Source organism: Gallinula chloropus (genome assembly GCF_964237585.1).
Source record: "Gallinula chloropus genome assembly, chromosome: 1".
NCBI lineage: Eukaryota > Metazoa > Chordata > Aves > Gruiformes > Rallidae > Gallinula > Gallinula chloropus.
The window spans coordinates 54,062,088-54,088,316 of NC_140085.1; the positions used below are offsets into that span (position 1 = coordinate 54,062,088).

The 26,229-nt window shown below is 46.7% G+C and overlaps 1 protein-coding gene across 1 annotated transcript in view; it reads right to left on the reverse strand.

Annotated features, from left to right (window-relative positions):
- Nucleotides 1-339: 339 nt before the first annotated feature.
- The window catches only part of ELK3 (ETS transcription factor ELK3), a 39,241-nt gene continuing 13,351 nt past the window's right edge, over nt 340-26,229 (reverse strand). Inside the window, exons 2-5 of the mRNA XM_084279139.1 lie at nt 21,278-21,486; nt 9,867-10,661; nt 4,000-4,122; nt 340-537 (exon numbers count right to left, since the gene is read on the reverse strand). Coding sequence (XP_084135265.1) covers nt 439-537; nt 4,000-4,122; nt 9,867-10,661; nt 21,278-21,484 — 1,224 coding nt within the window. The 5' untranslated portion in view covers nt 21,485-21,486 and the 3' untranslated portion in view covers nt 340-438. The remainder of the gene's footprint in view (nt 538-3,999; nt 4,123-9,866; nt 10,662-21,277; nt 21,487-26,229) is intronic.

The window sequence follows — 26,229 nt, forward strand, 5'->3', positions numbered from 1 at the left end:
ATATAAATCATTTACGTGGCGTTATGCAAAAAGAAGGCACAGCCGGTTATAGTTTACACAAGAAGCACGATGCATAATATGCAGAAAAAGGGGATTAAAAAGAAGCTTCACATCCTTATTAGATACATTGTTGCAATCCATTATGGGGGGGAAAAAGTACTTCATCAACAACAGAAGTGTTCAACACTTGAGAGCTATGATATAAAAAAAATTATAATTCATTTAATGCAAAACAGATTTATATATACTTTCATATATAAACACTGTTTAAAAATGCTAAGGTAATAAAAGGAAGTTATCCAGGTAATGAAAAGTGCAAACCGAAGTAATAGAGGGTTTCACAAACGTCCTTCTCATGACACAGGAAACAAAAACAAACTAGCCCATAGGAATGAAGTGTTAAATCCACCAGTAAGTCCTTGGTGCGATGAGGCATCATCAGGATTTCTGAGCGTTTGGAGACAGCAGAACTGGAGAAGAGGCTCCGTCCAGGCTGGGGAGCGGCACTGGTATGTGGCCGTTGAGCAGGGATGGGAACTGTAAGAGGCCAACAGGTAAAAATGAGTCTTTATCCCACAGTGTCCAAACCAGCGGCGCACGCGCTTGGGATGCACAACCAGGTGTTTCCAGGGCTTGTCGCTTCTGTACAGCGAGATCCACACACAACACCCGTTCTGGCCATCAGGAATGTGAAAGAGGATGAACCCCGAGTGATTTGGAAGCAGCCAGGGACAGGTAAAGCTGTTGCTGGCTGTGTTCTATAGAGAGGGTCGCGTGCCAACGCATCTATCCTCGCCCTGGGAAAGGCACCGCTGTGGAGTGCCGCTTGCCACACGTTCCTTCAGCCCACAATTAATTAATTAAAAGTCCATGGGCTTCACCTGCCCTGCACAATAGCAAGGCAGGGGAGAGCTTCGCAGAGGTACCAGCTGAGCTGTGGCTGTAGGGCAGGAAACGCGCCCTTCTGCACACACAACACGGGCACCTCGCTCTTGAGGCGCTGCAGTTTCTCCACATACTGGCTAGGACGCCGTGAGCTCGGCACGCCAGGTCATGCAGCACGTGAAGCAGAAGGTATCGGCCTTTAGAATTAACCTTCTTCTTCGGAAATACTGTGAAAACCCCTCCTAATTCCATACATTAACGGCCTATTCCTAGCTCCTGACAGCACCCTGACTGTGCCTTGCCTGCAGGGACGTGTCCTGACTAGCTCTGCACAGCTGACCCCAGCAGCAGCGTAGGTGGAACAAACTTGCTGGGAGGAGGCAGGAGCTGCCCGGTGGCAGATACGGATCTGGCCTCCAGGCCGGGTTCCATGAGCACACACCATGGGCTTCTGCTGCCTGGAGAGCAGCGGAATACCACAGCGCCCTGACATCAGGTGTATTTTACCCCTTATCAGATCAGGCCTTCAGTAGCCAACTGTGGGGTAATCACCCTCTACACATGCACATAATCTGCTTATAACAGGATTACCCTTCCACTGAGATGGCAGCTAATGATACTGGTCTCCCAAGGTGGCACCACCCTCCTGCAGCAGCCAGGACCAGCCCATACCTCTGTTTTACCCAAACCTTGGGAAACGTGTTTATCACTTCTGCCAAGACTCATTAAAACACAGACCCTGATTACAAGCCCTTCCTTTTCTAGTCTAGGCTTCTAAAGCCAGGCATGTAAATTGTGTTTTGTGTCATTTCTAAAGCCACCCAGAAGAGGCCTGTATGACCTTTGGTGTCTGTCGAGGCGGGCAGTGTGCTGGCGCTACAGCCTGCCATGCAGGCGATGCTAATGTTGCCATTTCCTCCTTCCCTCTCTTGTGCTTGGGATGTCTCCGTGGCCCCTGGGGCCAGGACATTGCTCTTTATTCATGCACCTCCATACAGCGGGAATCTGGGACTTGCCTAAGTCCTCTCAGTGCTACCATATACACAGTAGTTACAAAGAAAATACTCGGGATGTAGTTAGTGGTTAATTCAGGCTAACTTGGGCTTCCTTTACTTTGGCTGCATTTTCTGGACTCAGGCAGTTCTGTGGGAGTCTCTCACTGTTCCAGATCCCTGGTAAGTTCAAACTAATGGCGAAACACCAAAAGAAGTTTTTAATTAGCAGTGTGCCTTCAAAGGGAAGGCTTTCCAGGTAGGCCAATGTATCAAGGTAAATTGTGTGAAAGGAGACAGTGCATCTCTGATGCACTGCACAGGCTGTAAGGCTCTACAGGCGTAGGTGTGTGGGAGTTGCTTTCACCTTACAGCCACTGAAGAAGAGAGTTTTATGACTCAATAAGCATCTACGTGCCCTGCGAGGGAGGATGCAGGTAATTGTGTCCAGCAGTGCCAGAACAAGCTGCTCCTGGTACGTCAAAGGAGGGGCTGTACTTTGTGGTAGGGTCAGTAAGACTGTGGAGGCAGGTGGCTCCCACCCTGGTCCTTGCAGTGTGCAAGGACTAGTACTAAAGAAGTGTAGGCAGTGCTGAGCATTGTGAAAAGCAGTGTGTGCCTGAGAGAGTACGAAATATGGGGCCTGGCCTCTCCTCTGTGCAAGCCAGCAGTCAAAGGGGCAGTGGCTGCAGAGCTGCCTCAGCCTCTAGCTCTCAGCAGCATTTTGGCTCCCTCAGCAATGAGCTCCAGCAGTTCTTTCAGCTGCCAGTGCAAATCAGCAGGGGAAAACAAAAGCCTCCTGTGAAGCAGCCCCAGCTCTTTCCTCCAGTACCTGGCTAGCTGCATGGAGCATGGCCTGGCTTGTGGGGGCAGCCTGGGGAGAGCTCTACCCCGACACCTACGCCGGCTGCCCCAGCAGTTCTTGATGGCATTGGTTAGGCTTCAGCTGTAGTTGGTGTTTCCTGTTTGGCTGCTAAAATAAAGCTTTGCACTCTACAGCCTTGTCATTGTGGCCTGAATCAGTCCCCTTTACAGAAGACCCTCAGGGCCTGTCAGAAGGGGGAGAGCCAAGGGCACTCCTCATGGTCAGTTCCCACAGGGGTGGGCAGCATACGTCTGTACAAGCTCACTGAGGGCCATGGCTCAGACACCTCCCTCACAAAGGGCTTAACCACCTGTGCAAAAACAACGTCCAGCAGAGACAAATGTGTTTACCTGGCAGGGAAATAAGGAGCCCTGGGGCTCCAGGCTCAGCCGTCTCCCTGGAGGCAGAAGGACTTACCACCCCAGTGAGGGCTGTACCTGAGCAGAGCACTTAGCTCAAGGCCTGGCTCTGGAGCTGGGCAGTCAGTCTCCATGAAGATTCAGAGACTAACAGAGGGGCCCTGGCTAGTGGCAGCCCTCTCCTGTGTTACTGTCATCCCTCCCACAGCAGTCGGTGAGTTTGCTCCAGGGGTGTCCCAAATTCTCTGGCTGCTCGTATGCCCATCAGCTGACCAGTGTAATTTCTTCCATGACTTCCTGCAGCAGCTCCTTTGCAGCAGCTGCATCTGGAGCTGCTCATACCATCCCCCACCATCCCTTCCTAAGCCTCAAATGAATGAGGTTGTGCTCAGAGGTATGAAGTCACTTGGTTGAGGAGGTGCAGGAGAGCTGCAAATGGAGCCTTCAGGTTCAGAGTGGCCTTAGTGTAAATACAACTGTGCTCCATCTTTCTGAAGGAGAAGCAGCTCATTAAGACAGAAACCTGCACCCACTTTACTGTGGCCACTTACTGGCCTTGGTTTTCCCAGAGTCCGTGTACCCCCACTCTCCTGGCTGGTCCCTGACTGGTCAGCATGCTCTTCCTGAAGCTCCAAGGGCTCAGTTATCTGCTCTTACTGGGGCTCAGCACTTACTGCTGTTTTCTTCATAAAATACCTGTGGTGCCCTGCAGGTTCTGTGCTGCCAAGGGTTTAAAGAGGGCACATGTAAATAGTTCTCTCTTTAACAATGCCAATTAACTGCCATATTGTCTCAGACCATTTGAGAAACTCCAGGTGACGTGAGGAGAGGTTCCCCTGATGTCTCTCCCCCGTCCGCGCTATCCGAAATGAAACCCGAGCACTGAAGCAAGACCTACCTGGAACAGAGTGTTTGGTCCCTGCAGCCTGGCGGGACTCAGAGGAGCAACAGGGCTGAGGCTGCTCCAGAAATGGATGCTAGAGAGCAGTGGGCTTGGGGTCAGCAATAATCCATTTGGGGTCTGCAAGACAAAAAAAGATACCACTCCATGAATTGTGCCTCGGGAGTTACAGCTCTGCGTGGCCCTCACAGCTCCTGCAGTCTTAGACATCAGGGTTCCTTCCAGCTGGGCTGTTCTATGGGTCTGTGATGCGGTCAGACAGCATGCTGAGGGTACTGAGGAGTGCCCATCCAGCCCGGAATCCTGTCTCCAGAGCAGTCAGTACTCAATACCTGCACATGTGATACTCCTCCACATGGAATCTGGCTTCCTTTCCATTGAGCTTTGCCAAAGGAGCAGCAGCTGTTGGTTACATGAACCATGCTCAAGCTACTGTACAGAATGCCACGAGGGCACAGCCTTCGTGTCTCCCTCACAGCAACGTTCTGCCTTTGGAAAGGCAGAACCCACTGCAGCTTTTGAAGCACTAAGGCAACTGTGTGTGGAGCCAGAAGAGCCACTGCTGCCCCTGTGAAATTCACTCCTCTGATGGCGCCTGTTCAACATGGAGGAAGGCTCAAGGAGCTGGCAGTGCACGGGCTGACGCAGCCAGAGGCAGGCGGAGGGGCTGGGTGCCCGGAGGGACCACGCAGCGCACGGCTAACTGATTGGAAAGAACTAAAATGGCAAGAACTAAGAATCCCAGGCTTTTCCCAACTTGGAGCTGGCTCCTTCCAGCACCATGGTGTACAAGGAGAGCTGGGAACGCTGTCTGCACGTCTAAAACACAACTGGAGGGGAGGCAGAGCTAAAGCACACGCAAATCTCTACTTGAAGGAAGAGTCACGGGAATTATTCTGCATCCAGAGTAACTTTTATCTTTCCAAAAAAGAACATGGAAGTGATGTGACAGTTCTGAACGCAGGATTTGGGTTAATGAGTGAATCTGACCAGCAATCTTGATGCCAGTTATCAAAATCAGTTCTATTTAGCAAAGCATTTAATGGAACTGGAGTGCACACCTAGCGAGCAAGTAAAAGTCTTCGGCTGTGTGGGACAAGTGTCTCGGTGCTCTGCTAAACTGGGGCATCAGCTTGGCCAGAGTTTAAAATAGGTGAAGAGAAGCCAGAAGACAAGGAGTATCTCTCTCCCTAGTGACCATCTTGTCAGGCACATGGTACCTGCTAGCTTGGTACCTGCTAGCTTCCCACCAGGCCAGAACCACAAACTACCACATGTGGCAACTGCAGCCAGGGGTCTGTCTCATTTAACTACTGCTTACACCAGGTTGCTAGGATCCCTTTCAGGCTCAGAAAGGCAGGTACCACAGGCTACACCTATTTTTGGTGCATGAGGGATGGTGTAGCTGCCAAGCAGCACCTGAGGGACTGGCTGTGGCGCTGGAGGCGCTGTGGAAATGCACAGGAATAGGGACCTGCTCCGACACGCCTGCACTGGAGTTCACAACAGGGTCAAAGAGCGATTATAACACCAGCACAAGAGACAAGAGAGACAAGGAGCAGGGAACATTAAGGTCCTCCCAGTGATTCTGGCCCAAGGTCTCTGAAAGGCTGTTTTATAGGAAGAACTTGGCTGCTCTTGAAGGGGCTGATTTTTCTAAGGAATCTCAGCGAAGCAGGGTTCACGGAGAAACGGGAAGGGAAAGGACACTGCCATATCCCGTGTGCTGAAGAAGGTGGATCAGAAATACTGAACTGCGTGGAAGAAAACATAGTAATGTCCCAAGGACTAATGATCAAGTGGCATTTCTGGGAAAGCAAAAGGTGTTCATGCAGTAGAACAGCAGGTACAGTGGTCCTGGGAGTACCAGTAAGGTCAGGGTTTGGATGTATTTGGGTGACAACAAACGGGGAGAGAGTGTGTGGAGAGAAAACCTGTGTCTTGGTCTCATCAAGTGAGAGCTCTCATCAAGGTATCTTGCAAAAAATACTTGATGGGGAAACACTTGTGAACAGGCTCCTTCACAAATGCCCTCTTCCCAGGACCACGGTGCTTTCATAGGGCAGGAAAATGGCAGCTCCAGTGAGAGCGCCTCTCCTATGCCGTGTCACAAGCTGATGCTCCGCGGGCAGAAAGCTCTCGACAGGGATTTACAAGACTGACAAAGAACACACCTAATTAGGTCAGGATAAATACTCAGAGATCTACTTAGAGAAGAGCCTACTAACCTTAAAACCAAAGATGTAAGCAGCAAGACGCAGCAACATTCAACTAAGGACACAGTGCTGTGCCAACTGTACTAAGAGCTGCACTGAGCTACGTCACGCTGCTTTATTTCTTCTCTAAGACACTGCAGCTATCCAGAACTGAGACTGCAGTTCTTGAGAGCCTTTTGAAAACAGTAAGGAAAACCCAGAAGCATTATTTATACATAGAACAGGTCTTCAGAGATAGAGAGAGAGGAGATTTGCAACTGAGCTGTCCTCCGTTCATCTCTGGAAGCATGTTAACATGCCTAAAAGCTGTGCCAGGTGACAGGAGATAGGACAAGGGGAAATGGCACTGAGCTGTGCCAGGGCAGGGTCAGATTAGATGTTAGGAGAAAATTTTTCACTGAAAGAGTTGTCAGGGCCTGGAACAAGCTGCCCAGGGAGGGGGTTGAGTCACCATCCCTGGATGGGTTTAAAAGACAGGTAGATGAGGTGCTTAGGGATATGGTTTAGCATAGGACAGGAACGGTTGGACTCAATGATCTTAAAGGTCTTTCCCAACCTTTTGATTCTGTGAAGCAAAAGCTTCCATCCTCTGATGATCAGAGCACCAATGTCTGCAAGTTCTGCCAGAGCCAAGAGCCAGCTGAAGCAAGCCTCCCAATCTGTTAATATTTAATGCAAGAAGAGCACAGGGCCTCCCAGGCTCAGTCTCAGCATCGCCATCAGCCAAGCAGCAAAACCACCAGAGGAAACGTTCAGTGTAAACACCACCACAGCCAGGGCTATCCTGAAATTACACCTGGAAACTAATGTGTCACTTCATTTTCTGCCCTCAGGCAGCTGTGCATCTGGTAGTACATGTGGAACCCAGTGGAAAGTACCTATTTAAAAAAGAACCTTGTTATAATCTAAGTGTGGGGACAGTTTAAACAGAAATCATTCACTGCACAGAGAGGGGCAACGTTAAGCAACGAGGCTCCTGACTCCTCTGACAATGCATGTAAGTACAATCTGTCTTGACACTTCCAGCTGTCAGGTAACAGACAAGTGCTGTCACACACGTACGTTACTTCCCAGGTCATTAGGCACACGCCAGAGCCTGGAGAGTCTGTGTAGGTGCTGTGCTGACCACGTCCGTGCTGGCTACGGGCACACTGCTCTGTCACTAAGGAACCAGCATGTTGTAAATGTTACCAATGCTGAAGTAGAGGCCTGAAGAAAGGAGGGGGTAAAATTTAGACATCCACCTTGTCCAAGGGAGAGATGACAGAAATAACAAGCATAAGGAATCTGTAAAAGAAGCAAGTTCTGAACAAAAGCTAACCATCTCTCTTTGAAGTCAACCAAAGGGAAAGCTGGTATTTCCCTACCCAAGTGCTGCACTCTATGCACTGACACCTCATTTTTCTGTCCTGAAACTAGTTGCACATATCACGTGCCCTTGCTCCACATGAGGGTGCTGCTCATGACCAGCAGGTACAATGGAAATCCCTCAGAAACATCACCCTGGGCAGAAGGACTTCTCCAAACCTACATGACTCCTGGAGCAGGAACTGGTGGTATGTGACCTTCCCCGTGGCAGCAGATGTCTACCACTGGGACCTGATAAATCAGAGATTGTTTCAGATATGATGGATGCCCTCCCTTGGATAACGGGATGAACTGCAGGTTTCCAGCCTAAATGATGGCTTAAGTTGTGGTATTCCATTTACCTCACCATAGCTGTTATACAGGTTTTATTTCATATTCACTAGGTCAATTATTTACGACGCAGGGTGCTGTTTATCCACACTGGAAATAGAGAGGAAAAAAAAAGCTATGTTGCTGTATAGCCAAAATTTCAATAAACAGACCCAGGAACTACCCTATGCAGATGCCATCTGCCTCTTTTGTGATAGGATAACCTGTAAAAAAAGATTTGTAATGGCATTAAGTTGGCTAACAGTTATCACAGCCTTAGCTAGCCATCCTGCTAAAGGAGGGCCACAATCAATCCTCTACCTAATTCCATTCAATGTCTTTTCAGAGGTAGTAAGTACGCCAGTTTATAGAAGAGTGAGAAACATATTCAAAGAAGTAATTACAAAATGAGGAAAGAAATCCCTATTCATACTGAGTTTTGGGGCAGCAGGAGGCTGAAGCAAGCTGGTAATAACTCATGCTGTCATTGTGCCTGGTTGGCATCTGATAGGACTTGTCAGATTTGCTCCCTGCAAGCAAAACACTCACTGTGGTTATACCACAGTTAGAGGTTATGAGAATCTGTCAGTGCACCTCCATTTTGGTCTGCCACACTTCTGTTCTCCCTGCCAAACACGACTTGGCTGATGGGCTTTCACGACATCAGAAAAGACAGATAATGGCCCACAGAATCCTCTATCTCTGCGACAGGAGCTGCTGTCTCAGGGGCCTACAGGTGTGTCTCAACTGCAGCAGCTTTGCACAAACGTGCTGCGCAGCCACCTGCAAAACCCAGCCAGAGCAAGTGCTGTGCTGGCCGAGCGACGCGCTCGCTGCTGCCCGGCCTACGCGGCACGACGCTGTCCGCAGCCAGCTCTAAGACCTCTAACCCCTGGCTGCACTGCAGGCATCCTGTGTGCAAAACCTCTTCCAACAGGGAAGGGTAAAGGGATTCTGGATACTGCGGGACCCCCAGACAGCCCGAAGGAAATGAGAGCTTGTAATCATAGAATCACAGAATGGTCTGGGTTGGAAGGGACCCCAAGGATCATAGAGCTCCAACCCCCTGCCACAGGCAGGGACACCAACCTCCAGGCCTGGATGAATGCACACCTTTACTTACTTACTGCCCAGCTGGTTTGTTAATGCCAGTATTTGCATCAACTTTTGTTGGGAGTGGGGGAGTCTGTGGTGTTCCCCACAGGGATAATTTTACTCCTGGGGTTTTTTGCCTGAATTTGCAGTGGTAGCACAAGACAGAGCTCACCAATGAACACACCAGGTCATTACTGATGTGATTTTCCTCTTCTCCTCTGAACTACTAGATTTTTTTTCCACAGGCTTGCCTGAAAACACAGACTTGCCATTGGCATTGCCACAGATAGGTGATTAAAAAGAACAACGTAACCTACTGGTTATTCAGTAGCTCTGTGCTGAAAGAAGGCTCTGGCAAGCACTCTGTGGATCTGTAGAACTTTGGAAATCAAAGCTGGCATAAGGGACTTGTCTTAGAAACCAATTAATTTGCTCTGCATTCAGAAACTAATGAATAGGTCACACTGTTTGAATGGATAGAGCATCTAGCAGAGAAACCCAACCAAGCATCCCACAATGCACATGGCTCAAGTCATGACCTACAAACCCCCGTGTTTTTCTTCTTGGCTTTTCCCTGCTTGTTTTGTAGACCTGGTTTGAGCTAAGTGATTCATTTGTGCTAACTAATGGCTGCCCATCTCATCATCCCTCCAGGCACTCTGTGAACTGTGATGGCTTTTCCAACACTCAAGTAGGAACCCTGGGAGGAACCTACTTCCCACCTTGTGTCCAGACCTCTGCTATGGTTCCCTCTTCCCCACAAGAGTTTTGTTTGGGGTTTGTTTTTTTTTCCCCATCCCATAGAGCCACAAAGCTCTTGGCTACAGAGAGGGAGAGCTGGCTAAAGCAAGTGTACAGGAGACAGGCAGGTCTTACCTGTGCAGTGAAGAAAGCTGGAGTCAGGGATCCCGACGGAAGCGCGGGGCTGTTGAGGGCGATGGAACCAATGTCAGTGCTGGAGAGAACCATAGGTGGGGCAGAGATTTCCAAGCCTTTGGGTTTTTTAGCCTTTGGGGGAAGAGATGGAGATTTTGCCTTGGAGCCCGAGGAGAGGTTCAGAGGCTCAAGGGAATCTGAGTCGTGGCAACTGGACTCAAGGAAGAGGCTCCTGTGATCTGCAGGGAGGGGCGAGGTGGGAGACAGAGACGGTGACCTGGAGGAAGATGAGGATGGAGATGAAATGCTGGCACTGTTGGGTAGCATTAAGGAAGATATTTTAGCTGACACTGACGAGCTGAGAAAAGCTGAGGCAGCTGCTGTTTCGGAAGTGGAAGGCAACGACACCATGGGCCTCATAACTTGTTTGTCTGTTTTGTTTGTCACAAATCTTATAACAGTCCGAACTTCTTCGACTGGTGTGCTTCCTTCTGACTTCTCCTCCAGTTTTTCAGTTTTGATTGGCTTGTAAGGGTCTGGCTGGTTCTGCAGCGAGTTGATAGTGAAAGAGGAGTACAGGCCAGAGTGGATGTATTCATTGCGGCTTGTGCTTTTCAGTGCTGACAAGCTGTGCTTATGCTGATCCCTGCTCTCAGAAGGCATCTTACAGTCGCTGTCCTGCAGCAAAAGGCTCTCTCTGCTGATCTCCACAGCATGGGGATCCATTTTTAAAATCTCAGGAAAGGAGACAAACTTGTACACAAATTTTTGTCCAATCACTTTCTTGATGATGTTCTGCAAACACAAAAGCAGACGCTTAGAAAGATCAGCACTTCAGAGGCACTGAGTACGGCGAACATAAGGGGGGGTTCGCAAGGGTAGGGAGGCACTGCTTCTCCCGCAGGCTGAGCGGGTCATTGCAGTGGGGTCCTAATGCTGCTCATCCTGGGCTCATTCCCACACCTCTGCAAAGCCAGGGAAGACACCCCTGCCCTTCATGGTGCCTAACAAGATCACCATTACTGGGTGGATAAAGTCCTGCTGGTGGGCTGGTTGGCCCCCACTTCCCCCGGGGCAGCTTGGGAATATTATCTTTCCAGTCACACAATTTGGTTGCCCTCCAGACTCAAGCCACACCACTGTTTGCGAAGGCAAATTTAATTTGAGCCTCCCAACTGGCTGCATAAATTAATTATTGGGAAAAAAAAATCCCAAACTTCTCACAGGTTTGTAGAACTATTTCTTTTTCTTATTTGGCATAATGAAAATATCTCCTGTATGTAAAGAACTGATTCCCTCTGAGGAATCCCTGAGGGACCCTCAATTCTCTCGAGGCTCCTGTTTCCAGCCCTAGCTCTTGACTGCAAAGCTGGGTGTGCTGCCAGCTCTAACACAATTCAAATTGTGAGGTGAACCCTCTCAAAGGGGCACTTGACAGCACCAGGTGCTGATAGAGGCCTGGCCTTGGAGGAAGACCAGAGCAGGGCATTTACCACCCAAAGCCAAGTGCTGTGGGAGACAAGAAGCCATAGTTTGTGAGTTTCCCACAGTGATTTCTCTCTTTCAAAGCCCCTGGTGGAAAGTTTGTCTGTAAATCACCTCTGAAAGACGCTTTCCAAGAAGCTACCCTCTTGCTGGGCACACATCTGCTGTACCTCCAGCTGACACTCTGCAAACAGACATTTGCTTTGCCATATAATAACATAAAAATTTACAGTATGCCTGAACATCCAATTTGTTTTTCATTCTACCAGAGACTGCAAGACAAGCAGAGGAAACATTCATTTAACTGTTTGAAAATCAGGGAAAGAAAGAAAAAAAAAGGGAAAAGAAAAGAAAACCAAATACACCACTATCCCTATTTGTATATGGACAGTACCTAGTCCTGGGTGCTTGCAGTGCCTGCACTACACCTTTTCTTATCACAAAAGCAAAGCTGCTTTTGGGCAAGAGAAGTCTGCAGCCAGGCATCAGAACCTCTTCTGTCTTTCAGCAAGGCTACTGCACTCTGTGATTCTTCCAGCTGAGTGTCCTGGTGTTTCGTTCAGGCACCTTCTTGAATACAAAATTAATCCCACAAAGAGCCCTGGGATGTAGCTTTGCTTCAAAGGTCAGGAGCTGGGGCATAAATGGAGAATGTTGTTTCCCAAGTTGATAACAGGGATCTGTATCAAGGAGGAGAACTAAATTCCACAAGCTCAGCCTAAAGGCACAGAGCTGTCGTCTTCCATGCTGAATTGTACACACATCTACCCACCTGGCAGATCCTGCAATGCCTATTTATGCCCTCCAAAAGTTCAGGATATATGTTTAGTCCACGGGATCACAGTCTGCAAGAGCTTTAATTCCCCTGGATTTGGGCTTGGCCTACAGTATTATTTATTTTGTGCTAATTAGGATGTCCATTGGATGGACACACTTTTTTCTGCAGTCTCAATATTAAGTTCTTCTCAAAAAAGGCAAAACCTACCAACTATTCATATTAAAAAAAGACATCCTGACTGAATTTCACTTCTTTTCTAAAATACGTTTATTTTTTTTTAATTTAAAATAATCCCTCTCCTCTGTTCCTGGCAGAGTTATTGTTATATCAGGCACTGGCAACTGAGATCTTACTTGGAAAATATGACTCCCAGCAGAAAAAGATTAAATGTGTTTAAGTGTAGCACTTCTACACTGGTGCAGGCTTGAAACAGGGGAACACTGCTGCAAAAAGCAGCCTAATGGGCTGGAGAGTTTGTACTTCCCCTGTTATTATTAAATATAGTTATATTTTAAGGAGATGTCTCAGCACAACTCCTCTGACTCCAGAAGCCTGCAGCAAAGGCCCACTTAACGAAGGCTGGAGATTCAAATGCAAGATCCCTGAAGCACTTCCCAGGCTTCCCTTAAACGTGGTGGGAAGCTCCATCAGTGTGTAAGAAAAAACAAGGATGCAAATTAACTGTCTCTGAAATGCCACTGACTTTTCTCATTATCTTTTTTTTGACAAATAATTGAAGTGAAACTAAAGAGCAGCTCATTTCTACCATCACATCAGTGATCGTTCCGAGCTGCGGACAGTGGTTCAAACCACAGAAGCCAGTGACAGGCATCACAACAGGAAGGGTCTTTCTTCCACCCTCAGTTTGAAAGGGCAAAGGCTTCTTTACAGTAAGGACCACACTTGCAGAAAAGCTAGGCCACTTGCTTGGCAGCAGGACACTAAGAGTATGTGCACATTCAGCCCTTTTTTTGTTGCTGTTTGAATTTTCTAGGTGAATTGCCCCATGAGCAGGCTTGCGATGAGTGCTCACGGCTGCCAGGCAGGGCTGCAGGGAGCTGTGGGACAGCACTGCGGAGGAAGGCAAACTGCTAGGCCAGGGCAGCTGCTGGGGAGGAGAACTGGGCAGCCAGGCCAGGAGCAGGCACTACAGGCCAACAACTTCAAAAATAATCAAGAGACAGCACTTGCTTTACAGGTAGTAAAAGGGCAGGGGACTGCGAATGCCCCTCTCTTGCGGTCATCCTGACTGGTTTCATCACTTGAACCCTTCACACCCACATCTGTCTTGAGTGTATAAACCGGTGACTACAGGAACCGTGACCACCCACCACGGCAAAGCACTTTGGGAGCTGGATACAGCCCTGCCTGAGGGCTGTTCTAGCACACCAGCTGTGCTAGGCAGCTCTGGCTTATTCACACTGCTCCGGGCACTCGCTTCAGGAGCACCTCCAAAACCAGTTCCGAGCAGGTGCCTTACCCAAAAGCTCTGAACCACCAGCTGGAGGGATGGGTATCTCCCCTGTCCTTCTGCAGAGACCAGCTGGCTAAGCTAGATGCCAAAGCCTCGGTGGCCTGGTTTTCCCAGCAGCTATAATGTGGTTGGGTTATTTTCTTCTGTGTTAACTATGCATAGGCAGCACTTTTGCAAGCAAAAGACGGGGGAGCTGCTTGCCCATCTCAACAGCGTATGACCTCCTCCCAAAGTTTTCCTGCAAATCAGTGGAACTCAGATTTCAGAGTCTCTATCTTAAGTCTGCCTGTGTTTTATTTTCATCAGTTCAGACTGTCCTGCATATGAGTCTGGGCAACCCCAAGCACAGCTACAGGCTGAGCAGAGAATGGATTGAGAATAGCACTGAGGAAGAAGACTTGGGGGTGCTGGTTGCTGAGAAACTCAACATGAGCCAGCAATGTGTGACTGCAGCCCAGAAAGCCATCTGCATCCTGGCCTGTGCCAGGAGCAGCGTGACCAGCAGGTCAAGGGATGTGACTCTGCCCATCTGCTCTGCTCTAGTGAGACCCCACCTGGAGTACTGCACCTAGCTCTGCAGTCCCCTGCATAATTATCCTGTTAGACCAAGTCGGGAGGAGGGTCACAAAAATGATCAGAGGGCTGGAGCACCTCTTGTATGAAGACAGGCTGAGACAATTAGGCTTGTTAAGCCTGGAGAAGGCTCACAGGGCCTTCCATTACCCAAAGAGGCCTACAGGAAAGCTGGAGAGGGACTGGTTACAAGGGCACAGAGTGATAGAACAAAAGGTAATGGCCCTAAGCTGAAGGAGGGTAGATTTTGATTAGATATTAGGAAGAAATTCTTCCCTTTGAGGCTGCTGAGGCCCTGGCACAGGCTGCCCAGAGATGCTGTGGCTGCCCCCTCCCTAGCAGTATTCAAGGCCAGGCTGGATGGGGCTTTGGGCAACCTGGTCTAGTGGAGGGTGCCCTTGCCCATGGCAGGAGGGTTGGGGCTGGATAAATTTTGAGGTCCCTTCCAAACAAAACCCTTCTGTGATTCTATGAATAACTCAGGAGTAGTCATTAAAGATCGGGGAATTTCTGGCTAATTTTTCAGAAGGTGTCAATTAAAACATCTTTTCATTGGCCTCTATTACTCTGAGTCCCTCTCCCAGCCATTTAGAGTTGAGGTGTAACTGTACAACCAGCGTGACACAAGTATTTCAGTGGCTTGGCTCAAACCTGTTAGCTAGCAAGCTTGCTGGATGTAGGAGCCACTTGGAGACTGAGCTGGGACACAGAACCCAGTTTCTAGTTGAAATTCAGACTGATGAGGGGCTTCAGAGGCAGGAAGCGTTTTTGCTTCATCCACTGAAACGACCTATAATTAGGGTGCCCAAGATCACAAAATTTATGGCAAAACAGGATGAACTTGTCTTGTAGGCACCAAACATCCCTGCTTGGGACAGAAGAAGGGCCACAGCTGCAGCTGCTGTAGTCAACTCCTATTTGGGTGTGTTGTTGCAAGTTCTCTGGCTCCAAGAGTACTGGGGGATGCAAGACATGTGGGGCACTCAGGCTATGAGTTCCTCACAAGACCCTCTGAGGAGGAAACCGGGCTGCATCCAGCTATTGGGATCCCCACCCAGAGCCAGGCCTGCTCACCCTCTGATGCCTGAAGCAGGAGGTACTTGTGGGTGCAAGGTTTGCTCCAAACAAGGGGCATGTGTCTGCATCCATGTGTGCAGGCAGGCAGGGTCTGTTAGCATCACACTTTATGTACTCATGCTTATTATTACACTGCGTGCAGAGAAGTTAAGACTTTGTGAAAGACTTAATGGGGGCACAGGTGCTGCCAGACCATGCACCTGTGCTGACCTTTGGAAACACAAGGCTCTCATTTAGCTGGATTTCAGTCTTTCCTCACCCATCTCCATCTGGAAGGCAAAGGCCATTCCTCTGACTGGCGTCTTTGGCCAGGTTGGCTGCTGTCTCTGCTGCAGGTCACTGTGCATCCCTTCCTTCTCGCATGAAACAGCAACTACTCATCACTCCTTTCTGAGGGGTTCTTGGGACCCATCACCTCATACTATCAAATTCTCTACTCCCACCTTTCCCTAAGGGCAGCACTCAATAACCACTTCTATGCCATTTTAGACAAGCCCATTCTTGACTTCCCTACATCACCCTCAAAAGAAGGTCCTTCCAGTTCTCTACAAAGCTATTTTCTAACGCTCCTTCAAGTATTTCCTTGTAACACCTCTTAGCTGTACCACTACAAAATATAGAGCTGGTATTTTAGCACCAGCATACCACTATTGTTTCACTGTAATAACCTGTTTCCCCTGAGGTAACTCAAGAGAGGACCTTCTCAAAAGTAAAATAGTAGTCTCCATTACCACCTCATATCCTGAAGTTCTGTAAGCAGACCAATCAAGGGAACTTCTTCCCAACACAACTCTATACTGCCACCCCCACTTGGGCATTAAAAATAAGAACTAGTAACCAGGCTACTGGGTCTGACCTGTTATGGGAGGAGAGAGAATGTCTGAATCCTAAAAGCACCTGAGCAGCTGTCCCCTGCACTGCAGCAAGCACAAAGAAACTTGGATTATTTATCTACTATATATCATTCTGCCAACCCATCGAAACAAGTGGGCAGCCATGAACTGAAACTGAAATGATTTATTCTGTCTTTAGAAGACAGACTGAATAGCACTCACCGAGTAAAGCCTGGGGCCACACACTGCTCAGAGAGGATGCAAAAACACTGAATAGCTGCTCATCACAACAGTATGTCACTGGGTAATTAAAGATGCAGCATAACTCCTGCAAACATTAAAGTTACCCAGGGAACTGTGATTCCTGCATTTCCTAAATTCTGCAGGCTTGACCGCCGCCACTGTTACATCCTATTAATGTTGGTATCTGCATGTAATTTCCTGGACTCATCCTCCTTCCTGAAAAAAAAAACCCCAAAAAAACCCCAAACAAAACCCCCAAGCAGGCTCACAGGGAAAACACAGTAGCTTCCCTCTTGTGGTATCATCTTGAAATATTCATGGGGACCTTTAGCAGTCCTGAAACCTCTAGAGACTTCCAAAAGCTACTGTCATTACAGATATCAGAAGAACAGAATACCTGGGCAGCTTCAAATGAAGAAACCTATTAATCCTACTTATAAAAGTATTTTAGTTCTACATATCAAGCTAAAGTGCTCTGCATGGAAATAGTTGTAAAGGGTTTCCTTGCCTGAAAGCATTACACAAGACTTCTGACCAGCAGAAGTGTGGATATGCTGCTCAAACTGTATGTAAGGAGAGTTCAGGATGCCCTTTCCTCAGTGTGTCATCTGTCCTGCTGCTCTGTTGAGGCAATAGGGAAAATGCATTAAATAAAAAGGAGGGAGAGGAATTTGGGTAACAAACGAAACAGGAAATGGAAAGTCTTCATATTATCTACAAACCTTTAGCAACCAGAATCACAGTAGCAAATTACAATCAAGACATGCCACACTGTATTTCCTGGGGTGCTTTATATGTGAATTTAACATAAATCTAGCCATCAGCCTCAACAGCTTGCTTTCAAAGTCAGGCTAAGGAACTTGTCCTAATTGTGTTCTTATTCTTCAGTACTGGAATTAATTTACTTTTAAGTTCAGATGAATCAGATGATGAATTTTAACAAGCCAGTGTTCCCCCCAAGCAAAATGGCAGAGCTCATAAACCTCCATTTATCCAGTGATCAGGGTTTTTTTTTTCTCCACAGTTCATAATTTCAAAGACAAATCATGAAGCATTAGCTCAGTTGCTGTTAGCTGTGTGCAGCAGCAGGCAGCCCAAGAAAGGAAGGCCCATCCCATCCCATCCCATCCCATCCCATCCCATCCCATCCCATCCCATGTGCCACCATCATTTCTAAAAAAAATAATTGCTGCCCTCTACTTCAAACTCAGTTGTTGCCAAATCATTTGGGTTACAGATAGAAAAGTCCACATTAATAATTCCACAACCCAAAGAAAGTCTTGTCCAGAGTTCTGCCTCTTGCCTTTCCTCCTGCCACTCCCCAGCCTGCATCTTTATCCTGTTCACCCCATGTGCATCCCATTGGCCCCAACACATCCATCGCTGCCAACAGCAAGGGAGGGGACAGGGATTGCAGAAAGCTCCTTAAGGCTACCTCAGGGACTAGACTGCTCTTGGTTTACCCCACAAATTGGTGAATGGTCCAGGGGAGAAGAGTGCAGAAGTCTGAGAGAGACTCTTGCACCTGGCCAGCCCTTCCCCTTTTGTTCTGCAGAAGGGAAATAAGAGTGACAAGGAGCCTTTCCTTCTCCCTTTGGCCTCTTCCCTTTCTGGGCTATGCAGTGTACACTGAACTGAAGGCAGAGGAAGCATTGAGGACTGAACCTACTGCTGAACGTTCCCTGCCAGCCTGCTAGGATTCATTATCTGCTATCTTATGCCAGTATCCCTCACACTTAAAACTTGCAGCAAACTTCCCTGTCGCTCTGCACTCCCCCAACAATCTGCCTTTGTACACTGCCTGGGAACCAAGAGGACACAACACACCATGCCCACACAGACAGTGAGAAGCTCCAACTGCTTCACATTAAAGGAGTTACTCCTCCAATTTAAACAGCAATAGACATGGTTTTGGTTTAGGGTTCAAACTCTGATCATAATACACAGGAAAGGAACAGATTGCCCTTCTTTCCATCTAGGAGCTACAGCCTCCACTGGGCTGCAGAACTCCTGGGAAAGAAAAAATTATCAACATCCTTGTGCCACATCTATATAGAATTTGCAGACAGAAGAGAGCACACAGTCCAAGAAAGCAGCTGTAAGAAAGGTAAGAAATCACACAGCCACTCCTCTGGCAGGTGCTGCAGAAGCAGAGACAAAACAGATGACAAAGGTGTCATCATTTCAGGGGCAACTGGAAACAGTACAAGGGTTAAAAAAACCCCCAAAACATTAAGGAATAAAAGAGGAAAGGGAGCCTCAAGTAAAGAGCCATTATATCGCACTGATTTGAAGAGATCAGAGAGATCTCCAAGTGTTACAAATATCTCATCCCCTGGTTTTAAGCAATGCCTGTGCAGTCACCGCGCTTTAGGGCTCTGCCTGGATCTGCCGCTCATCCTCCAGCAGACACTCTGTCTCCATTGATCCTGGTCAAGTTTATAATCAGCAGGGTTGGAGTCACATAATGAAGTGAGCTGCCCATGCTGAGCTGAAGCCTTTTCAGCACTTAGCGAAGGGGAATTCAACACACCAACTGCGTGGAACAGCCGCTGCATTGTCCTCCCGGAATCCCTTTGTGCCTTCTCAGGCAGGCCACCTTTCAGTGGAAAAAATCTGACTTCTAGTGGACAAAACGCTAAAAACACTTCATTGCAGAACTCACAGCTCTAAATCTGAAACTAAAAAAAAAAAAAAAAATCCCCACCAGAGAGGAAGGAACCCTTCCAAATTCCACTGTGAGCGATAAAAACTCTGATCCTCAAATCGTGCAAATTTAATTTGCAGTCGGCATGGGGTTTGGTTGCTGTGTTAGGCTGGTTGCATAGCACCCAGCCCCACTGTGCCCTTCAAGAATTAGTGCACTACAAATAATACATGACAACAGTAGTCTGAGCTCTCATCTCAGGAACAATATCTAGTTTCCTCCGCCTCGTGCAGGCAGCGAGCATGCCGTAACTGTGCTGAACTCACTGTGTAGTCTCATCTCACTGTCTTTTCTGAAAAACCAAGATGAGAACAGGCCACTAAGGACAGCTATCCTTTTTAATACACAAAATCTGTAACAGTCCCTCCTTTAGATGTTAATCTTCAATTATATAGGAAATAGGAAGACCCATTAACTTGGACGTATTAATTTGGACATATTAAAAAATCCATTTAAAGGGAACTAATCCTGAAAAGATCTAATATTAATTAGTAAAAATAATGCAATGTTAATCCAAAAAAGGCTGGAAACCAGCCTTTCTGAAACTGCTTGAATTTGGTGGAGTCTAAAATTGAGAAAGTGAATATATAAGTTATTTTAGCAGCTCTGTGTTTGTGTTCCACATTTTTTTCCTTCTAGTACATTGACACATCTGAGAGATTCTCCTTAAATATCTTTCTGGTTTAGCAATCTAACACATATCCTGGTTATTCCCTGTTCTCATTTTTGAATTCTCTGTTGTACTGTTGCCACCTTGCTCCATGCTGAAGAATGTCAAAGCAAAGGACAGTTTCATGAGAGTGACAGTGATCTTATGAACTCCCACCATACCTGAGAAATTTTATTTTCAGAGGTGCTAGCCACCAGCAACCTCTACTGACCTCTAGTAGATTGTGGGCATGATCATGATCTGTGAAAATCAGAAACAAGTTGAGTGGTCTCAGTAATCCCAGATTGCTGTGTTCAATATATTATGATTTTGGATTTCAGTTTTAAGTAAGAGAGGTTGAAAGTAGAGCTCTCAACAGCCCACAGCTCTGCACTAAGTGTATGACTACTCGATCTGCCTGTAACCAGCTTCTGAAAGCATTCAGAGAACCGCAGCTTGCCAGTTATAAGGTTGCTGCCTGAACTGTGCTGACTCTTTGGGTCTTACTAGTTCTATCAAACCTCAGCAGATGTATCCATGGAGGACAGGTGAAATTCAGTAGGTCTTGTAAACACAGAAAAAATTGATGAAGAAACACCTAACACTATTTTTACTTTCTGACTGTCTCAGGTCAAGTTCTCAAGTAAATTTAACATTCTGCAGCACATACAGTCGTCACCTAAGATAAGCTCAACATGAGACTACACCTTGACAAACAGACCCAAACATAACCCTACTCCCGACACCCACTATCTGATAAACCACTCTTATTCTGCATTTTCATCCAGGAAGACATTGCATTAGTGCTCTCCCATATACATTGCTGCAATTAAATGATAGGAACATACAACCTAGACTACTGCTGAAGCTAACACAAATTTGTCCTAAAATGACAGAGTGGGAAATTTCCAAACTCTTAGATACACTGAGCAGTTACAAAGGAATAGTTACCGCACTGTTGTAACTGTAGAAGTGCTTCAGTGTTGTATTTCCAGTTAACAATTTAGGACCAAATAAAAATGCAGAAAACATTTACCAGAAAGCTCAGGCAAGACTAGTTAAAGCTCTGGCCAACAGGATCTATGTTCCAAAAGATGTGTCCCATGAAAACTGAAATCTCAGCCCCACCCACAATCCTGTTTGCTTGTGTGTCTTCTCCCTGTTCTAACATAGGTGGTACCTGCTGGTAAAGCTGCCACTCTGCCTGCTGCATCACAGTATCGCTGCTTTCTACCACCTCCCTGCATTCCAGAAGATCCTATGCAGACTGTAATAATCAAACAGTTCTCCGTTATCAACAGTTATTTTATTGTTGTCAAAAGCTACAGAAAATATCAGGTAGCCAAATGCAGAAACACATGAAAGCATCAGTAAGCGCAAACCTAGGCGAGAACCTTCCCTCCTCAGGCCAAGGGACGTGCAGTGTTTTCCTCTGCACCTTTTAGTTGCCCTCTTACCTCCACTGTGATCATCTTCAATACTGTCATCAGATGTAAAAACTAGCTAAGGGCATTTTTGAATAGCTTCAGAGGTGAAATATTAAATGGTAGTGTTTCTATTTTCTTAGTCTGCATGAGAATAACAAAATTTACCTTGTCATAATAGTATCTGAGCGCTCGGCTCAGCTTGTCATAATTCATATTAGTTTTGTTTTTTCTGAGTCCCCACAGCTTAGCCACTTCTTCTGCCTTGAGTAGCTTGAATTCGCCATCATTAGACGTCCAGCAAATCAGGTGCTCATGTTTCTGGTCTAGCAGCAACTGCAAAAGGAACTGCCACAGTGTGATTGCACTCTCCATACCTACAAGGGACAAAGGAGACCAACAGTGTAAAAAACATCTGGGAGCAGGTGTTCCACCCAACGCTCATTTCAGTAACAAGCTGCATAGGAGTCACCCTACATAACTGAGCCAAGGAAGCTACCACATCATTTACAACCAAACAGCTACAAGACCCACAAGTTTTACACTCCCATTCCAGTATTTTCTTCCACTGCTATTTTGTGAAGGGACACATAAAATAGATTGAGTGTTTAGAGAAGCATTGCCTGCGTAGTTCACATGGTACAGAGTCATCTCCAGTTGGTGTCTTCAATTTCATGTTTGCAACCACCCTTCATAGGAACATGGGGGGGGGGGGGGGGGTGTTGGGGAAGACTTGATGACCTATCTACTCAAATGAGCTGAAAAAGTGCTGTTTACTGTCATGAGAAGTATACTGAAGCCGTTTGGACATGATATTGTGAGGAAGGGGAGGAAAAGGGAAGACCACAGCAGTTGCCTTTGGTTAGAGGACCAGAAACCACACTCTTTCCCCCCACCACCGCATGCACCCGCCTCCCCTGTCATATGGCTTTGCAGACTTTGTTTCTTGCAGGGCCTGAAAGGGCTCTCGCTGCTTCTGTTTGCCAACTCAAATAGCTCAAAAGATACTATCTGTTTTGCAGAAATGCTGAAAGTTCAGTACACTTAAGCACACTACAGTAAGTGATGTTTACCCTGAAACTTTCTCTAATGGGGATCTTTCCTTTCATTATCCCACATCTGACTGAGACCTAGAAATATTTATAACAGTGCCAGAGTCTCACTTCTAAGGTCGGTTGACTATTTTTCCTCTGCTAAAGGTTGTGTGAATACTTTTTTTCCCTCTACTTACTGCCTGTGCTACCAAGCCCTCCCTAGAATAAATCTTTTTTCTTTTTTTTTTTTTCAAGGCACTGTAACAGAAGGGTAAGTTTAAGAATTACTTTATTCCAACTCAGCACAAGCACACACACAGAGCTTAAAACTTGGAAGCGTTACCACTGAAGTGAAGGAGCTAAAATCACCCTTTTAAACCGCGGACCTACTAGATGAGATTTCCTCCCCGCACTGCCAGCCTTAGCATGTTAACACTGCAGCTAAAGCAGTTCCTCTTGGCCCCTTCCCATCCTTCATATGGACATGTTGTGTTTAAATATCACAGACTTAAAGATGGTGGGAGTATTTCAGGTTCAGATCAGATGTTAGGAAAACATTTTTCACTGAAAGCGTTGTCAGGGCCTGGAACAGGCTGCCCAGGGAGGGGGTTGAGTCACCGACCCTGGGTGTGCTTAAGAAAAGGGTAGATGAGGTGCTTAGGGATATGGTTTAGCACAGGACAGGAACGGTTGGACTCGATGATCTTAAAGGTCTTTCCCAACCTTGTGATTCTGTGTGATAATGGGTTAATTGCCTATGGTGCTAAGGGGGCTAATTACTCTCTAACCTCCCGCGCGTGTAACAAGGGACGCTTCGGCCTTCACCTGAGCAAGCCAAGGGCCGTGCGCGGCAGCCACCCTGCTGGCCGCAAGAGGGCAGAAGACTCCCAGCGACCCGCCGCCCGGAAGGGGACGGCGGGCGGCCGAGGGACGGTGGGGCCTCTCCTCCAGCCGGCCCCGGCGCTACGGAAACCGCGCTGCACAAAGGAAAATAAATTGCATCATAAACTTCACTACTGTAAGGGCAAGTTTGAGATCCCGAGGAAGGCTGCCAATAGTTTTTAACAGAAAAAAAACCCCAGAATTTGGAGCGAGTATGCCAGCCAAATTAAGGGCTTGAGGAATTAGTGGCGGTTTTATCCCTCCAAAAGCCTCATTTGTCTAATTATCTGAGAATCCAGTGTGAATGACGAGGTCAGGGGTATCTATCCCTGACACCCAGCCGTGTACCACAGCAGTCACACAGCATCTTCAGGTGATGACAGAAGCTATCTCCCAGGTCCACTGGGTATCCTCAAAACCAGAGCCACCTAGATGGATGATTTGGTTTCCGTTTGCTTTACTGTATTTTTTATCACTTTATATAAACTTTTTCCCACACTATGCAAGGCAAGAAAGAAAAAATCTATAGCTAGAATTAAATATACCTGAAAGTTATACTCTGCTCTGCCCTCATGAGACCCCACCTGGAGTGCTGTCCAGCTCTGGGGTGCCCAGGAAAGACAAAGAGCTGTTGCAGCGAGTCCAGAGCAGGGCCATGAAGATTATCAAGGGGCTGGAGCACCTCATCTGTGAAGACAGGCTGAGAGAGTTGGGCTTGTTCAGCCTGGAGAAGAGAAGGCTCTGGGGTGACCTAATTACGGCATGTCAATACTGAAAGGGGTCCTATAGGAAAGTGGGAGAGGGACTGTTCACCAGGGAGTGCAGTGATAGGACAAGGGACAATGGTTTCAAGCTGAAAGGGGGTAGGTTTAGATTAGACAGTAGGAAGAAATTCTTTACTATGAGGGTGGTGAGGCTCTGGCACAGGCTGCCCAGAGAGTGTGTGGAAGCCCCATCTCTGAAAGTGTTTAAGGCCTGGTTAGATGGGGCTTTGGGCAACCTGGCGTAGTGATGGTGACTCTGCCCATGGCAGGGGGATTAGATCTTTGAGGTCCCTCCCAACCAAACCATTCTATGATTCTATATATTCACTTTGCAGGCTTTAAAAGTTTCTTTAAACTACACCATCTCTACAAGTATTAACATCTTGAACAGATTATTTGTCTGTAACATCATAGCTAATAAAGTATCCCTATTAATCTGGCACCATATATACATGTTTTCATTAATTATAAATGTTGCAACTTAATCCAGTATACATGTGGAGGTATATACAGCCATATTGCTTCGCTTCTGTACTGTGGGTAATACACAGCCATACTTTGCGTAATTTCCAAACACAACTTTTTATGGTCCAGAAAATGAAACTCATAAATAGCTTTTTTCAAAATTGTATTAAAATGTATACAGGGGTCCCAACATAGAAATAACTGTTTGGAGAACTTCAGCTGGGGTAATTAAAGATGGAAGGGACCTATAAAAGCACCAATACAAACCCCACCACCATGCTGTTAATCAAAACAGTACAATACCTCCAACATGCAATTCTCTCATCCAGACCTTAAATTACATCTTCCTTCACAGCATCAGCAATCATGACTCTTCAGACAGTTTAGGTGCAACTAAACATCTTGCTGCAGTCTCTTCCATTCCCATTCGCCTCTGCCCAGGAACACTCACAGGGTAACCTACAGCTAACATTGCCCTATACATCCCATTAGGATCCTGTTTTCGGATGATCATCGTTTGTAAAACATAAACAGCTTTGGATTTCGTTTTATCTAAGGAGTGTGGGCCTCATGGTGACTCAGCCATAGGCATAATGTCAAATGCATGAACAGTGCAAGCCTGGGTGAGCACAGGCTACGGGAGTACCTGCTCCGCACTGCCGGCGCCGCTGACTCAGGAGAGGTGATTTCCATCAGGTTATTATACAAAAGGTTACCACCACCCTTTTTTTCCAAAGTGCTTCAGTTCCTGGTGATCAGTTCTTCAGCAGCTGAGATAAATAATCTCAGGGGAGCACTTCAGGTGCTGGATCCAGGGCAGATGGCTGGCACTGGGATCAGATTTAGGCAGCTCCTCACCACCCTGCTGCCTTACCATGAACTCTCCAAGTGTGTAGTTCTCAACAGGCTTTATGAAGCACTCGCACACCTCAGAATTCAGCGTCAATGTGCTTAATTGTTACAGGCATAAATCTTCTACTGGATACAACCCAAGTCTGCCCATACAGAAATGAGATTAAAACAGCTCAATGCTGCATTGTACTCCATCCCTCCATCTGCCACTGAGTTCCTGTATAAAGCTTCCCATATTTCTTGCATAATAACTGCATGTATATGATTCCTACACGAGGCAAATTATGCAAATTAATTTGCAGCTTATCATGAATTGTATGGTCCTTTTCTTCTAAGCACCCAAATTGAGGCATTCAGCTCTGAGTTGCACTGAATACTCACAACCCAAACTACTTTTAATAGAAGCTTTGCACTCAGCATATATGGTGATGTAAAATCTTAAATACCTTGAATTCAGTAAGCTGGTGTTAATCTTTGCATCTCATTTCCATTCTCTACATTGTGATTTGCAGGGGAACAGTGAAAATCTATGATCCTCCAGTGGCAGAATTTTTAAACTGATGCAAAATATTTCATTTCCAACCAGGTCAACAGAAGCATTAACCTGCCTTTCTCCACAGGCACCATGCTGGGGTTCCACACAGTATTAACTAGCCTCTTGGGAGGACACTGTGGCCACACAGTGTACTAAGCCTTAACTTGGACCTCATCTGAGTGGTAGAGCAAAAGAATCACATGACAGATGTCTTACAAGACACGTAATTTAACCAAAAATGTGCCATCTGTATTAAAGGTTATTACAAATTATGATTGGGAGGAGTCAGAAATCTTCAGCAAACATTGTACTTCATTTATGTACTTGCTAATTCTTTTGAATTATTACTAACTCAAAGGGAGTTCAGTGTCTTGCCTTAATCTGACAGAAACGTCTGTTAGGATGTGGTCACTTCCTACAGGGCATATATTTCACATTTCCTTCAACTCTTTATTGATATTAAACAGTAATAATAAATATTCCTGCTACTTCTGTGCTCAGTACAGGACCTGAATGCTGGGCAATAAATAATACATGGAACCACATACTGAATTACACCTATTAGAAGAAAAATAGTTTTAAAAAAAT